This window comes from Chenopodium quinoa, unplaced genomic scaffold (assembly GCF_001683475.1).
Source record: "Chenopodium quinoa cultivar QQ74 unplaced genomic scaffold, ASM168347v1, whole genome shotgun sequence".
Lineage (NCBI taxonomy): Eukaryota > Viridiplantae > Streptophyta > Magnoliopsida > Caryophyllales > Amaranthaceae > Chenopodium > Chenopodium quinoa.
Window position 1 is genome coordinate 2075161 of NW_018742556.1, and position 16874 is coordinate 2092034.

The window sequence follows — 16874 nt, forward strand, 5'->3', positions numbered from 1 at the left end:
ATTTTTTACTTTTATAGGTTGCCATCACATGAAATTTGTTATCAATAGTGGTTGAGAATGGAATGGTAGATTTTATAAGTTGCACCCCATTTAGAAAAACTTTTGTGTTTAACACTAAACTTTTAAAACCAGCTTTACTACATTCGTCCTGGAAACATATATAGTACGAATACATAGAAAACAACACTTCTCCTCACTAAACCTCACTTCATTCCATCTCTATTACTAACTACTAAGGAAGGTAGAAAGAAAGAGGCAACAACCAAAGATTTGGTTTATGTATTATTGCTAATGGAAGCACCATTGCTAGTATTATTCATCATCTTAATCCTGATTACTGTCAACAATCTCAGAGGTAATCTTATATTTGGGTGTTGAAAAAATTGTACTCCGTAACTTTTTGCACTTTTTTGTTTAGTATTTAATCATTTGATGCATGCTTCAATCTTCTTCATATTCTTTGCTCCTTTGTGTTTTTCTTTCCTATCCAGACATGTCTATTTCTTGTAATGTATCATATTTACTCGCTTTTGCACGATTAAACAGCATGTATGTCGACTGTCGAGTACTCTGACTACTCGAGTCCCCCCAAGAAACTGATAGTGTTTTAAAGGAAAATATATATTTTACAGAGGTGTTTGGTGATAGATCATTATCAAATAATGCATTCTAATTTCTAAATCACAAATGTATTAAGATTTGTTCTTGTTGTTAAAGACTACAGTATAAGAATATTGTTCTCATTTTCTCAATGAAATTGCATGAACAATTAAACTAACGTTGGTGTTTGATAAGTTCACATGATATTACTATTACGAGTAATTATTTGTGTCCTATTAACATACACTTTAAGTGGTTGTGGTCTGTGAATTGAAGCTTTCACGTGAAAGTGAAAGTATATAGTCCATTAGTCGTTATCTTTAGGGGATATAACAACTGTTCTTATAATGGTTAGTCTGGTGCACAGTAATTGTCATTTTGTAAGCCGGAAAGCACTATTCCGATGTACAGTAATTGTCATTTTATAAGCCGGAAAGCACTACTAATGTTCACTAATTACATTTATATTTACAACTGTTTTTCTCATTCTGGGATGCAAAATGCAGGGGTAGAGTCCATTGCCTTTACATTTAAAAACAACTGCCCATATACTATATGGCCGGGGACTCTCTCTGGCGCAGGCAGCCCAATATTATCTTCGACAGGATTTGAGCTTCCTAATGGTGCCACATTTACTCTTGATGCACCGACTCCTTGGTCTGGCAGGTTCTGGGCACGCTCACTTTGCCAGTCTGATGCCACCGGCAAATTCAGGTTAGTAATCTGTGATTTTTTGAATCGATGCCTAACTTCCAAAACCAAATCATCAGGCTTCAACCAAGTTATCTAACAAGAAGAAATAATATGATCATTAATAAGTTATGGCAACTACAAGATACTAAATATCAACTCAATTGAAACTTGATCCGAGTAAAACTTGAATGTACTCTATACTGAAAGCATATCCTACAGCATCACTGCTTCACTGAAAGAAGTATCTCAAAAACAAACATGATAGTGTCTCAACAAAAATCCTTACAAGCCCGAATTTCACAGCCAGTTGATGTAACAATTTACATGTAACACACATAATATTAGGTCTCAGCAATAATGTAGATATTCTACTACGTATATTATCAGTCTTCCTATGGGACAATGTTGATTTTCCTCTTAAAGAGATTATCTTTGTAATAATCATTACTAATTTTATTAACCCGCGCTAAATCTACAGTGTCATTGTTTTCCAGGTGCAGCACAGGGGATTGTGGTTCTGGTGAGAAATCATGTAACGGAAAAGGAGGAGCTCCACCTGCAACCCTAGCAGAATTCACTTTAGGAGGAAGCACGAACAAGGACTTTTATGATATCAGCCTCGTCGATGGCTTCAACTTACCGTTATCAGTGGTCCCACAGGGCGGGACTAATGAGTGTCCTGCTACAAGTTGTGCAGCCAATTTGAACATTCAGTGCCCAGAAACACTGTCTTTTAAGGATACTAAAGGGAGTACCATAGGTTGTAAGAGTGCATGTTTGGCATTTAACCAGCCACAATATTGTTGTACAGGGGAATACAAGACACCGCAAACATGCCCACCAACAAATCAGTCACTATACTTCAAGAACCGGTGCCCTCAAGCTTATAGCTATGCCTATGATGATTCTACAAGTACCTTTACGTGCCCTACAGGTGTTAATTACCTCATTACTTTTTGCCCTTGATTCTTTTGGAAAAAACCACAAGAACAATACCATGTACGCAGTAAGTTTTATAGTAGAATTGCAGCAGTTTCTATGTTAATAATTCTATCAGGTATGAAGATCCGAGGACAATTGATATAAAGGGGGTCGAGCTGAAAGTCTTTGACACCAGCATAGCCTGTTTACCAGAGTTTCCAGCACTAAACAAGCAGGGCTAATATAATTTTATTGTATGCAAGCCAAAATTTTATATTCTTAGATGGTGTAAATGAAGATAATTATTAGAAGATAGTCTATTGTACAAGGTCAACCAAGGGAAAAGGGAATATACGAATAGGATTTCTACGAAATAACTCCCTCATACCACGGGATTCCTCTTCCTCAAAATTTTCTTAAGCTTATATTCAGGTTCCTAAATAGCAAAAGCATGACTTCATCCAAGCCATTCCAAGGCTTTGAAATTTCTCTCTTATGATGGTACCTGCAGTACCAGATATCTCCATCCTAATCTGCTAACCTGCAGAATTCATTGAGCCGCTTCAGGCATTGAATTACAAAAAGGACATAACTTTGAGAATAAGATATCCTGCTCTTCATATGTACGGCACAAAGAAGAGTGTTTGGGAGGGTCAAATTTCTAATTTCGTTCAAACTTCATTCCAATAGATGTGGATGAACCTGATTAATGAGCTAACCAGGTGACAGAATGTTAAATAAAAACACTATTACTAGTACAACCCACAAAATTACCAAATTAATCTAACACAAAACTATACTCTTGTTAGTAACCATTTGTCTTCTAACTCACACCTCTCAACAATTAGAATCTCGGAACAAAATGGAACCACCATCAAGCTCGAGTAATCTTATCATATATAGCATATACTAAAATGTCCATTCTAAGATTATGCACATCACAGTCTGTCGCTTATCCTAAAACCATATATGCTTCAGATCATTCACTTCGAGAAACACCCTGGAATCACAGTACCACAGCAGATGCATCCACTAAATGTACTGCATCTAGATCCTCAAATACATCCAAGCGAATACGGTATACCTATGCCATCAAACACTTCCCTAGACTCCATCGGATCACTTCTCTCAAATCCATTCCTGTAATCAAACACACTCAAAGACCAAATAGACAAGAAGTGCCAACTAATCAAGAAATATACAAGCATCTGACACTGACTAATTATAAAAATACTGCCATAACTTTCCCTCACATGTACTTGTTTGTTTTGCAAAACCCAAATCTAGACCATCTGACAACAGTTGTACTCACTTATAGTCAATGGAATCTTCTAGCCCTCGAATATGCATCTCACTAGTAATCCAAATAAACATATACACCATTATCAAACTCGACGAATTCCTGGCATCTAATATCACCCTCAAATGTCAACTGGTGCACCACATGTAATCCCACACTTTCCTCTATTACATGACATAAATCCGCAGCCTATCATTGCGCAACACAGCAAGCCTTACAACTACACTAGATATACATGATTGCTTCAGACTCTCCTATAACTATAATTTCCATCATTAAGTTCAGAATAATCTTACTTTATCCAATAAAACCCATGTAAGACTAAGATCAAAGGTAAACTTTACTCATAATTCCAACTATTACACCAATAACAGCAATAATTAATTATAATTCGAAATCAGGATTGCATCAAGAATTGCACACAACAAGAGGTGTGTAATACTGATATACATATACTGTAAATGACAATATCAATCACAGTTCAGTAAAAATAAAAGCAATCCACTAATCAACAAAATATGTACTGTATTATAAAGTAGACTACATTCAATTACAAATATATACATAAACAATTAAGTTACAAGGAAATTTCCCACCAAAAGAATTAGAACCCACATTAAAATTTTAAAAACCCAGATCAAAAAACTTGCCAAAAATAGCAGACAAACAATCAGAAGATACCTGGGGCTTGGTTCATGCATAAAAAAATTAGTCAAATTTGAGCAAGATTCCTCATCAACTATCATTGACCAAAAAGGGTTGCCAAAAAAATTAGAAAAATAAAATATTTTTTAAAAAAATAAGGTAAAACAAACAGAAAAACAGGTGTGTGAGTGAGTTGAAAAATAGAGGAAAAAAAAAATGAAATGGGTGTCATTGGGAAACATAAAACATGCAGTTTTTGTTTCTCTCTCTTTTAATTTCTACCCAATTGTTTAAACTAATTGGAAGATTCCCAAAAAATGCTTTGTTGTTAATGAAGATTTATTAAATTAAAAAAATAAATCACAGATTTTAGAAAAAGAGTCAGTAGTATTAGAGTTACTATGCAAGCAGCAATTTTCACCATTTAAAAAGTGTCCCCCTTTCTCAGTACTTGAGGCATCTTCCCACATTGTATTCCAAAGAGAGAGAAAATAACCCCACAAAATTATGTTATTACAAGATCTAATTTTTACTTTTCTCTCTATACCCTTCTTTAAGATTTCTCAGATTTTGAGCTCGATGTGATATTGTAGTTAGTACCCTCGCTTTGAAATTACTTTAGTGTTTTGCTCGTATCTTCTTCGTTGTCGTTTCGTTTTAACCATTCTACAACGGGGTTTAAAGGGGTGATTGATTTGCGAAACGACGACGACTTGAGGGGAAGACATTCTATGATTGTAAGCATGATATGAGTGTGATAGCAGCAGGAGCTACAGTGACAGTGATTTAAATGCAGTTGAACATTTTTGTGAGAGTGAAAGGTAAGTAAGTACACTAGAAATTAAATAATGTTATCAAATTTATTTTTAAGTAACAGTTATATTTGTTGTATTTTTTTTAGTGTGACTATCATTTTATTGATTGATGGATTTTTTTTTTTTTGCATTTGTCGATTTTTCAAGTTTCTACTTATGGTAAATTTTAACAATGTTGGTAGGAAAATACTAAGTGGGTCCACTTTGGGTTTATTTTCATATAAATGCAAGTGGAAATTTTAAGTAATGCTCCCATTTATTGTTGGGTTTATTAGAAGAAATTGAAGTTTATGATATGAGATGATAAACAGGTTGTTTGATTCAAGTTCCAAAAAATTACTAGTTTGATTCAATGCTTATTTAGCTTTGAATCGTGTTGTAATGAATATTTGGGTTTATTATTGATTAACTTATTACGATGAATTAATAAATAAATCATCACATTAATTTCCGTGTCCGGTCAAAATCAAGTCATGTATTCGAAGTTTGGGTCTTATTTTAGATCATGTCATTGAGTATGGGCCAATTTATCCATGTTCATTAACTATTTGAAAGTTAACATGTAACATGTTGATAGTTTAATGTCATGTTAATAAATGATAAGGTGATTGCTCTCTTTGTCCCAAAAATCATTTAACATGGGTCGATTAGATTTTGTCGCAAAAATATAAGATAATGAGTTAAAAGTGAATAGAGAACTAAAATTAACAAGAAATATTGTGGTAATTATGAGAAGAAATATTGATATAGAAGAAAGTGGGTCCAAAGTGCACAACTAAAGAGTAGCTTATTTTCATTACTATTTATAATAATAGAAAGGCAAAGCTAATGAGCGCCCTCGGGGCGTTAGATAAAAGAATTAAAGTGCAAATATTAGAGTAAAATTAACATTAATTACACCGAACGATGCGTGATTTTGTCATGAATTCCTAACTTAATACCATTTCAACCAATATAATTTATCCTTATCTAACGCCTCGGGGCGCTCGTTAGCAAGATCGTAATAGAAAATATATTTTTAACACATCTCAAAATAGATCACAAGAAGATAGTTATAGGAAAATTGAAGTAATGGCATTAGAAATGTTAGGTAAAGCAATTGCTCAAATAATTGTGTTATTTATTTAAATTGTCATCAAAGTATATGGACAAGGGTAAATTAATTGAAAGACAATTTTGTTGGTTGAGATTTGTTATAAATTGAAGAATTGTTGACTTATTTTATTGTTGTAGCCCTATTTTAGTTAATTAGCTTAATTATTATTTAACCAAGAACCTTTAAAGTAAGCTAACTAATTGACAAATTAGTATAGCCTCATACTTATTTTAGCTACCTTTCACCTTTGTAATCACATTTGTTGTAAATCATCAATGTCATCACTCATCACTTGAGCCTAAAAAAAATATAATAAAGTAAAATAAAATTTAAAAATTTTAAAAAAAAATCATTTAAGCAATGTAAAAATTTAAAAATTACTTTTTTAAAAATTTATTTACAGAAAACAGACAGTAAAACTTAAAAAAATGATGATCATAATAGGAAAATAAAATGGCAAGATTTAAGAACAGAAAAACAAATAACTTGGGTAAAAAAAAATGTCCCATAAATAATTAGATGCAAAAAAGGGATTAAGCAGTGGTTTAAATAGAATTAAAGGAGAAAGTGAAGTGAATTGTAGGAAAGCTTAATTGGGTAAGGGACATGAAGAGATGGATGAAATTACCATCCTTGGGAAGTTTATCATAAAATAGGGAGTTTCCAAGTTGTATGTGGGTCTACTATTGGTTCACACTAACATATATACATACATAATTACATATCCATGGCCCTTATAGAATTTTAATATTATAAGGTTTTTAATTTAAAAAAAAAAAAAAGAAAAAAAAAAGATTGATTTCATTTCATTTAAAAGTTGTCTTATTAGGTTTTTCATAGAGTTAATAAACATTGCATTGAATTAAAAATTTCATGTTTTTCATGTTCTCTCTTTTCACCCTTCATTTTTACCCCCTCTTGTTAAAGACTTGAGAGTATATTGTTTGTTTGTATTTCCTTTACCCTTTTGAGGACTCTTAACCCTTGTCTTAAAATCTTACTTCAGATAACTTAAACTATGAAACAAGAAGAAAAACTTGTTGTATGATAACATATCTTGGTTCAGTAATCATAGTATTCCATGAAATTTCCATTTTTCATGCCTTTATAATATTCACCTTTTTTCATGTTTTTTCACATCGAAGTCACACTCAACTTTGTGTAAGAGTATTAAGCTCTTTTAGGTATTAGAGTTTGCTTTTGTGAATATAAGATTGAATTGGAACACTTTCACTTTGTAGGTTATAAATGAGAGTAATAAGCCCTTTTTGTTTAACTTCTTGTTGGAATATGATACTTTGAGCAAACGTTGATAAAGAATAAGGGATGATAAGTTGATCTTAAAGATCGGCAAAATTATACTCCCTAAAGTATGATTCGAGTCAATTAAATTACAACCGCCAAATAGTACCAAAAGTAATCTATCACCGTGCAAGTCTTTGAATTATTACAATAATCCCCCAATATACCACGAAAATATGAGACTGGACTATTTTATTACTAATCCCTAAGATCGAGCTGAGGACCTCCTTTCATATAGAATAAGGTTGAGTTTCTACTATAGAAATGATAACTACACTATCATCATTAACAAAAGTTTCTCTATTAACATAAAGAAAACATTAAACACACACTAAATACACATATACATAATAAATGAGCACTCAAATAATTGAGCTAGTTGCCACTTTATTTCATTACCCCTTTTTATAACCAAAATACATGTGCTTTCATAGTTTAATTTTCCATTTCTACAAGTATTTGGTGTGGGACTTAAGGCATTGTCTTTCTTAACCTTATTTGTGAAGAAATCATTTAACCACATTCTAAGGTGGGCATGTACTCGTACTTGTGTCCTCATCCTCAATCATAAATATTTTCTAGCCCTACCCTTTTGGAATTACCAAGGTTAATTTTTATTCTTTTTTTTTTTTTTTTTTTTTTTTTTTTTTTTTTTTTTTTTTTTACTTTGAGGGGTAGTAAAAAAGAATGAGTCTTTCCTTCATTCCTTATTGTATGTTATGTTATGTTATGTTTGATTACAACATCCTTAAAAAACACTTTTCTACTCCCTAGAAAAAACACCCATTTTTTTTACTTAGCAGTATAGTATTTTTCCTGATTCCTGCAGGATTATATATAGCCGCAATATTGCAGTAACCTTCATTAAATGGAAGAGAACAAGGGAAAGAGGCGGCCCCGGCCTCGCTTCACATCCGAAGAGGCCGGGGATTCATCAGTGGAGTGTTCAGGGAAGCAGTGCAGATCATGTGCTGCAGCCTTGGTTGCTGACTGTGTTGCTGTCTGTTGCTGCCCTCTCGCGCTTGTCAGTCTGTTAGCTCTTGCCTTTGTTAAAGTACCTTATTTAGTAGGCAGGAGGTGTCTGAGGAAAAGGAAGAACAGGAAAAGAAAATGCTGCAAAATCGGCGAAAATGGAACTAGTATTGATATCAACAGCAGGGATATTAGTCTGATTTCAGGGAGATTAAGTCAGAGTAAATCAGATATTATCTTTGAATTTGGTAAAGAAGGTGATAATATTAACAATAATAATCAAGAGTTGGAAGAAAGAAGAAGCTTTTGTGCTGCATTTGAAGCTGATAAAGTATTATTTGAGTTGTACCAAGTTGGTCATTTGGGTTTTGGTAGGGTTTCTTTTACAGGAATTCAACCTTTTGGTAAGGAAAATCAAGGGTAAATTTTAGTTTTTTAAGTTTAGTAATTTTTAGTTAGAAAAAAAAAAAAAAAAAGTACAGAAAACTCTGTTTTTTCCTGAGAAGTGAAAAAAAATCAGGTATTTTTTACCTAAGGGGAAAAAGTGAGTGTGTTAATTGTGAAATTGACTTTGTTGTGAGAATGGACCAATCAGTGAGGATGTTATAGGTTATATTGTGCAGTGGTTGGTTATTTTGATAAAGTATTGTACTGTCTATAGTTGTAATTTTTATGATCATATTGATATATTCATATTGTTGATCATTTTATGTTGTGAAAAGATATGAATTTTGCTAAGGTTGTTTGTTTTACATCAAAGTGGAGAGACATGCTTTTTTACATGGATGAGTTACAAAGTTTCTTGCTTTCTTTGCATGATATAATTGTTGTACTTGTTAGTAGGGAAGAAGAATAGCCAAGTTTCTTGCTATCCTTGCATGATGATTGTTGTAATCCTAAGTGAAGGAGATTGTCTTTACGCCGTTCAGGCGTTAATTACATACCCGATATAGGTGAGATCATACCAAGTACACCGTAGCTCGATTTGTTTATCGTGTGAGGTAGGAAACAAAGTTGAGAGATTAATTAGAAGTAAAATTCAAAACTAAAAATTGCAAGACGATTTTCATAATAATTTGACATCAAAGTTAAACCAAAATCGTACAAACATATAGTAGCTTTCATTGCATAACCATAGTATAGTCGTCGAATCAAACCATTATTATATGTCTCGTATTGGGGCATGTTCTCATTGACTGAACTCATCTGAACTGAACTGAAATGAGCTGATCTGAACTGAAATGAGCTGAGCTGAGTTGAATTGAACTGAACTGAACTGAATATTTTATAAGAGAAGGAAATTAGGAGTTGAACTGAACTGAACTAATTTCAACGTAAGAGAACAGGCCTTTAGTTTAGACTACAAAATAAATTTACAGCATCTACATTAAGTTGAGTAATATATATACAGGTATTATTAATAATATAATCGAGAAAATATGTGATTACGTCATAGCCAATTGGGATATTATGCAATTAAGCACACGACAATTGTAATTAATTGGCAATAATAAAACATCAAATTACAGGGCTTGATACCTACAGTGCTATCTACCAACCTAAATCTTGTTGCTTTGCTAGTCTACAAAGATTCTCAATTTGTGATTGTTATATTAAGGTCAAATTAATGGGTTAATTAAGTAACTAAGGATATGTATTTTTCATTCCAAACTCACAATAATTACCTCAGTTTGGTGTGGGTTACTGAGGATGTGGAACTATTTATGATTATTATATGTTGTCATAAATGTTCGTGATAGGCTTGATTTAATGAAATCGGTGCAAGTTGTAAACCGGTAAATTGACCGTTTAAAGGCAAATTGGATGGATACATCCACCAAATTGGACTCCCGGAGGGTATTAGGGACCATGGTAAAAATTTCGGCAAATTTTATTTCCGGGCGAAAAAAATTCAAAAAATTTACAAAATTGAAGGCTTATATACACGCTTTTTGAGAAATTTTGGAGTCTTCGGGGCCTGGTGTGTAAAAGTCTTGAAATTCTACGGAATACATCTCGGGGTCATATAATGTCGTTTGGAACCATATGAAATCATTATTTGGTTTAAAAAATGTTCATGGTAGGCTTGAGTTAATAAAATCGGTGCAAGTTGTAAACCGATTAATTGGTCATTTAAAGACAAATTGGATGGTTCCACCAAGTCAATTGGACTCCCGAAGGGTATTAAGGACCATGGTAAATATTTCGAAAATTTTTATTTCCCGCAGCCTCTATTCCACTCATTTATTAGATGTAGGGAGAAAATAACTATTTTATTTTTTTTCCCTCTCAAGTAATCTCTAATAACAAGAGTGCATTAATTTAACTTAAAATACATTGAATTTGCAATGGGTATTGATTTTTACATTATCCTCTTCGAATTTGATAAGAATCATACAAATCTATTATGTGTAGAATCAATAAAAACCACTTTTCATCCTTCAAAAAAAAATAAAAAAAATAAAACCACTTTTTAATATTTCGTTCAAATTGTATGAAATGATTGAGCCTATTTCGTGTGTCACCTAACTTCATCCAATTCGTGTTCATATTCATTAGATCTCGGAATATTGTTCGCTAATTGATTATGTGAGTAATTCGAATAAACAAAGGTATAAATTTCTGGAAAAGATGTGGAAGAAGGTGGAAAGGAAAGCAGACAAAAATGTCGTGAAGATGATTTTAGCTTAGAAGGGTATTTATGGTATTTAGGAGGGGTGTATAGTAGTAACTAGAGGTTGCGTTTAGCAATCATGCAAAAAAATTTCAAAATAGAAGGCTTATATCCACGCTTTTTGAGAAATTTTGGAGGTTTCGTGGCCCAGTGTCGAAAAGTCTTGAGATTTAAGAGAATTCATCTCGGGGTCATATAATGCCGTTTGGAACCACATATAACCATTATATGTTGTCATAAATGTTCGTGATAGGCTTGAGTTAATGAAATCGGCGTAAGTTGTAAATCGGTAAATTGGCCATTTAAAGGCAAATTGGATGGATACACCCACCCAATTGGACTCCCGGAGGTTATTAGGGACCATAGCAAAATTTTTGGGAATTTTTATCTCCGACTGAAAAAAAGTCAAAAAATTCCAAAATTGAAGGTTTATATCCACGCTTTTTGAGAAATTTTGGAGGTTTCGTGACCCGGTGTCGAAAAGTCTTGAGACTTTAGATAATATATCTCGGGGTCATATAACGTCGTTTGGAACCATATATGATCATTATATGTTGTCATAAATGTTTGTGGTAGGCTTGAGTTAATAAAATCATTGCAAGTTGTAAATCGGTAAATTGGACGTTTAAAGACAAATTGGATGGATACACCCACCCAATTGGAATCACGGAGGGTATTAAGGACCATAGTAAACATTTCGGCAATTTTTATTTCCGATCGAAAAAAAGTTAAAAAATTCCAAAATTGAAGTCTAATACTCACGCTTTTTGAGAAATTTTGGAGGTTTCGTGGTTCGGTGTCGAAAAGTTTTGAAATTTTAGGGAATACATTTTTGGGTCATATAATGTTGTTTGAAACTGTATATGATCCTTTTTTGTTGTCATAAATGTTAGATGTAGACTTCAGTTAATAAAATCGATGGAAGTCGTAGACCGGTAACTCGGTTGTTTAAAGGCAAATTGGATGGTTGCATTTAGCCAGGTGTACTCCCGGAAGATATTAGGGACCATTGTAAATATTACGACAATTTTTATTTCCGGGCGAAAAAAGTCAAAAAATTCCAAAATTGAAGACTAATATCCATGCATTTTGGGAAATTTTGGAGTTTTCGGGGGTCATTGTCGAAAAGTCTTGAAATTATAAGAGATAAATCCCGGGGTCATAAAATGTCATTTCGAACCATATATGATCATTATATGTTAGCATAAATGTTCTGGTAGGTTTGAGTTAATTAAATTAGTGCAAGTTGTAAAACGGTAAATTGACCGTTTAAAAGCAAATTGGATGGTTCCACCCACCTAATTGGACTCTCGGTGAGTATAAGGGACCATGGTAAACATTTTGGTTATTTTTGAAAAAAAGTCAAAAAATTCCAAAATTAAAGTCTAATAACCACGTTTTTTGAGAAATTTTGGAGGTTTTGGGGTCCGGTGTTGAAAAGGCTTGAAATTTTAGGAAATGCATCTCGGAGTCATATAATGTTATTTGGAACCATATATGATCATTATTTGTTGTCATAAATGTTCGTGGTAGGCTATAGTTAATGAAATCGGCGGAAGTAATAAACCGGTGAATTGGTCGTTTAAAGGCAAATTGGATGGTTCTACCCACCCAATTAGACTCACGGAGGATATTAGGGACCATGGTAAACATTTCAGCAATTTTTATTTCTGGTCGAAAAAAACTCAAAAAATTCTAAAATTAAATCCACACATTTTGCGAAATTTTGGAGGTTTCGAGACCCGATGTCGAAAAGTCTTAAAATTCTAAGGAATACATCTCGTGGTCATATAATGCCGTTTGGAACCATTTATAATCATTATATGTTGTCATAAATGTACGTGGTAGGCTTGATTTAATGAAATTAGTGTAAGGTGTAAACCTGTAAATTGGCCGTTTAAAGGAAAATTGGATAGTTCAAACCACCCAATTTGGACTCCCGCAGGGTATTAGGGATCATAGTAAACATTTCGGCAATTCTTATTTTCGGGCGAAAATAAGTCTAAAAATTCCAAAATTGAAGGTTATTATCCACGCTTTTTGAGAAATTTTTCGGGTTTCGAGACCAAGTGTCGAAAAGTCTTGAGATTTTAGGAGATACATCTCGGGATCATATATGGTGTCATAAATGTTTGTGGCAGGATAAAGTTAATGAAATCGGTGCAAGTTGTAAACTGGTAAATTGGCTATTTAAATACGAATTGGATGGTTCCACCCACCCAATTGGAGTCCCATAGGATATTAGGAACCATGGTAAATATTTCGACGATCCCGTAAAAAAAAGGTAAAATTTTCCAAAATTGAAGGCTAATATCCATGTTTTTGTAGACATTTCGAATGTTTCGGGACTTGGTGTCGAAAAGCAATGAGATTTTAGGGGATACATCACAGGGTCAAATAATGTCGTTTAGAGCCATATATGATCATTATATGTTGTCATAAATGTTCGTGATAGGCTTGAATTAATGAAATCAGTACAAGTTGTAAAGCGATAAATTGGTCATTTAAAGGCAAATTTAAGGTTCCACCCAACCAATTAAGGACTTTTCTCTTCACCTAAAACAAATAGATCTGGTCTGAATTTTTTAAGGTCTGATCGAAATTTTTCTGATCTGGTCTGGTCTGATCTGATTTAACACTAAATTTTGACCGCATTTTAATACTAATCTGTAAAGAAAAATATTATCAAAATGGATCTTGTTAGATTAGTCTCATTATGAACTTTTTAAATATTTAATTTTTATAAAAAAAAATTAATACGCAATTAACGATATTTAGCAATAAGTAAATGATAATCAAAAGTTATGATCTGGTCTGATCTGATCTGAATTTATTAAGGATTAAGTAATAAGTATTTGAAATAAGTTGAAGAGAACAAAGCTTTGGAGGGTATTAGGGACCATGGTAAACATTTCGACAATTTTTATTTCCGGATGAAAAAAAATTCAATAAATTCAAAAATTGAATACTAATATCCACCTTTTCGAGAAATTTTGGAGGTTTCGAGGCCCGGTGTTGAAAAGTCTTAAAATTTAAGGGATACATCTCGAGCTCATATAATGCCGTTTGGAATCATATATAACCATTATATTGTCATAAATTTTCGTGGTAGGCTTGAATTAATGAAATCGGTGCAAGTTGTAAACCATTAAATTAGCCTTTTAAGGCAAATTGGATGGTTCTACCCACCCAATTGGACTCTCGTAGGGTATTAGAGAACATGATAAATATTTCGGCAATTGTTATTTCCAGGCGAAAAAATGTCAAAAAATTCAAAAATGAACTCTAATATCCACCTTTTTTAGAAATTTTGGAGGTTTTGAGCCCGGTGTCAAAAAGTCTTGAAATTCTATGAGATATATCTTGGGGTCATATAATGTCGTTTAGAACTATATATGATCATTATTTGTTGCCGTTAATGTTCGTGATAGGCTTGAGTTAATGAAATTGGTATAAGTTATAAATCGGTAAATTGGTCATTTAAAGGCAAATTGGATGGTTCCACCCACCCAATTAGACTCCGGGGGGTATTAAGGACCATGGAAACATTTCTGTAATTTTTATTTCTGGACGAAAAAAAAGTAAAAAATTTCCGAAATTGAAGGTTAATAACCACGCTTTTTGAGAAATTTTAAAGGATATATCTCAGGTTCATATAAATGCCGTTTGGAATCATATATGATAATTATATGTTGTCATAAATGTTTGTGGTAAGCTTGAGTTAATGAAATCGGCCCGAGTTGTAAACCGGTAAATTGGCAGTTTAAAGGCAAATTGGATGGTTCCACCCAAACAATTGGGCTCCCGAAAGTATAAAGGACTATGGTAAACATTTCGGCAATTTTTATGTCCGGGCGAAAAAAAAGTCAAAAAATTCCAAAATTAAAGGTTGAATTAACGAAATTTCAAACATTTCGGCAATTTTTATCTTGGGTTCATATCCATGCTTTTTGAGAAATTTCAAATGTTTCGGAACCGGTGTTGAAAAGAATTGAGATTTTAGGGAATATATCTCAGGGTCTTATAATGTCGTTTAGAACATTATATGGTCATTATATGTTCTCATACATGTTCGTGGTAGGCTTGAATTAACGAAATTGGTGCAAGTTGTAAACCATTAAATTGGTCGTTTAAAGGCAAATTTAATAGTTCCACCTAGCTAATTGGACTCCTTGGGGAATAGGAAGTATGGTAAGCATTTCAGTAATTTTTATTTTTGGGTGAAAAAAAAAAGTCAAAAAATTCCAAAATTTAAGGCGAATATCTACGCTTTTTGAGAAATTTTGAATGTTTTAGGGCCCGATGTAAAAAAGAATTCAGATTTTAGGGGATACATATTGGGGTCATATAATGCCGTTTGGAACCATATATGATCATTATATGTGGTCATAAATGTTCGTGGTAGGCTTGAGTTAATGAAATCAGTGTAAGTTGCAAATTGGTCGTTTAGATGGTTCCACCCAGCCAATTGGATTCCCGAAGGATATTAGGGTCCATGGTAAACATTTTGGCAATTTTTATTTTAGGGTGAAAAAGTCAAAAAATTTCCAAAATTAAAGGTTAATATCCACGTTTTTTGAGAAATTTTGGATGTTTCGGGTAGAGTTGTCAATTCTGGTAAATGGGTCGGGTTTGGGTCGCTAAGAGTGGGTCGGGTCAACTCGGGTCGGGTCAATTTCGGATTAATTTTATAAGTTATGCGAGTCGGGTCGGGTCATGCTTGAGTCGGGTCACGTCGGGCCATACTTCTTATCGGGTTTGGATTGGGTTAACAGGTCGGGATACATTCGAGTCGGGTGAACAATAGGTCAGGTTTAATTCGGGTTTTCACGGGTTAGGATAATTCTCGAATTCGAGTCGGGTTCTGTTCAAGTCAACAATTTGTGGATTAGAATCAGGTCGGGTCAATCTCGGGTTTGAGTCGGGTTCGGTTCAGGTCAACACTTTGCAGGTTATAATCAGGTCAGGTCAAATTTCAAGTCGAGTCATTCTCAGGTTCAAGTCAGATTATGTTCAAGTCAATAATTTGCAAGTTACAATTAGGTCGGGACATTTCCATGTCAGGTCATATTCGGGTTCAAATAACTATAAATAGATAATTATCATTTTTATCAAGCTAATTATTTCCTTTGACTATAATATATATGGCAATATATATTCTATAATTTAGAAAGATAATTATCTCCTTTAACCATACAACAAATATATACTATATTTAACTCTTAAATTTGAGGATGATGCTGCTTTCTTTTGCTGGCCTGGATCGACTTGGTCTACCTAGACAAAATGCTTTGATCAACAATTCGGGTTGAATTTAGGTCGGGTCAATAACAAGTCGTGTTCATTTAGAGTCGGGTTAGTAACCGATCGGGTTAAATTTTTTGGTCAGGTTAATAATAGGTCTGGTAAAATTCGGGTCGGGTCAATAACAAGTCGAGTTAAATTTGGATCATGTTAATAACAAGTCGGGTTGATTTTGGGTCGTGTTTGTAACAGGTTGGGTTAAATTCGGGTTGGGTTGTCAGTTTAGTAAAAAGTTGGGTTAAATTCGGATTTTAACGGATTAAAACGGGTTTGTGTCAATTTCGGTTCAAGTCGGGTTGGATTCAGGTCAATAATTTATGGGTTACATTCGGTTCATCTTCAAGTCAGTTCATGTTCGGGTTCGGGTTCGGATCTCACATACTCGGGTCAACTCGGGTCTAGGGTTGGTTTCAGGTCGGGATTGGGTTACCATTTTTTCGGGTTCAAATGGTTCGGGTAATAAACGGGTTTGAGTTGGTATTTCGGGTCGGGTCAACTTTTGACAGCTCTACCTGAGGGCTTGATTCTCTACAAAAGTAACTCTATAGAAGC

General features: G+C 33.5%; 2 protein-coding genes across 3 annotated transcripts; both read left to right on the forward strand.

The window, feature by feature from the left end:
* The first annotated feature begins 105 nt into the window (after window positions 1-105).
* LOC110720510 (thaumatin-like protein 1) lies at window positions 106-2698 on the forward strand. 2 transcript variants are annotated; one of them, XM_021899549.1, is made up of 3 exons: window positions 106-355; window positions 1107-1314; window positions 1788-2698. In XM_021899549.1, exons 1-3 carry the CDS (start codon window positions 292-294, stop codon window positions 2257-2259), a joined length of 744 nt encoding a protein of 247 aa, XP_021755241.1. In that variant the 5' UTR covers window positions 106-291; the 3' UTR covers window positions 2260-2698. The 2 variants fall into 2 exon arrangements, with proteins under 2 accessions (XP_021755241.1, XP_021755240.1); XM_021899548.1 differs by lacking the exon at window positions 106-355 and having other exon boundaries at window positions 973-1314.
* Window positions 2699-7725: 5027 nt separating this feature from the next.
* Window positions 7726-8820, forward strand: LOC110720511. The gene has a single exon (XM_021899551.1). It carries the CDS (start codon window positions 8241-8243, stop codon window positions 8766-8768), a length of 528 nt encoding a protein of 175 aa, XP_021755243.1. The 5' UTR covers window positions 7726-8240; the 3' UTR covers window positions 8769-8820.
* The last annotated feature ends 8054 nt before the right edge of the window (window positions 8821-16874 follow it).

Coding starts and splice junctions, on each gene's coding strand:
- LOC110720510 (XM_021899548.1), top strand. CDS start 1,004: ATGTACAGTAATTGTCATTTTATAAGCCGGAAAGCACTACTAATGTTC. Junction 1,315..1,787: donor GATGCCACCGGCAAATTCAG/GTTAGTAATCTG, acceptor ATTGTTTTCCAG/GTGCAGCACAGGGGATTGTG.
- LOC110720511 (XM_021899551.1), top strand. CDS start 8,241: ATGGAAGAGAACAAGGGAAAGAGGCGGCCCCGGCCTCGCTTCACATCC.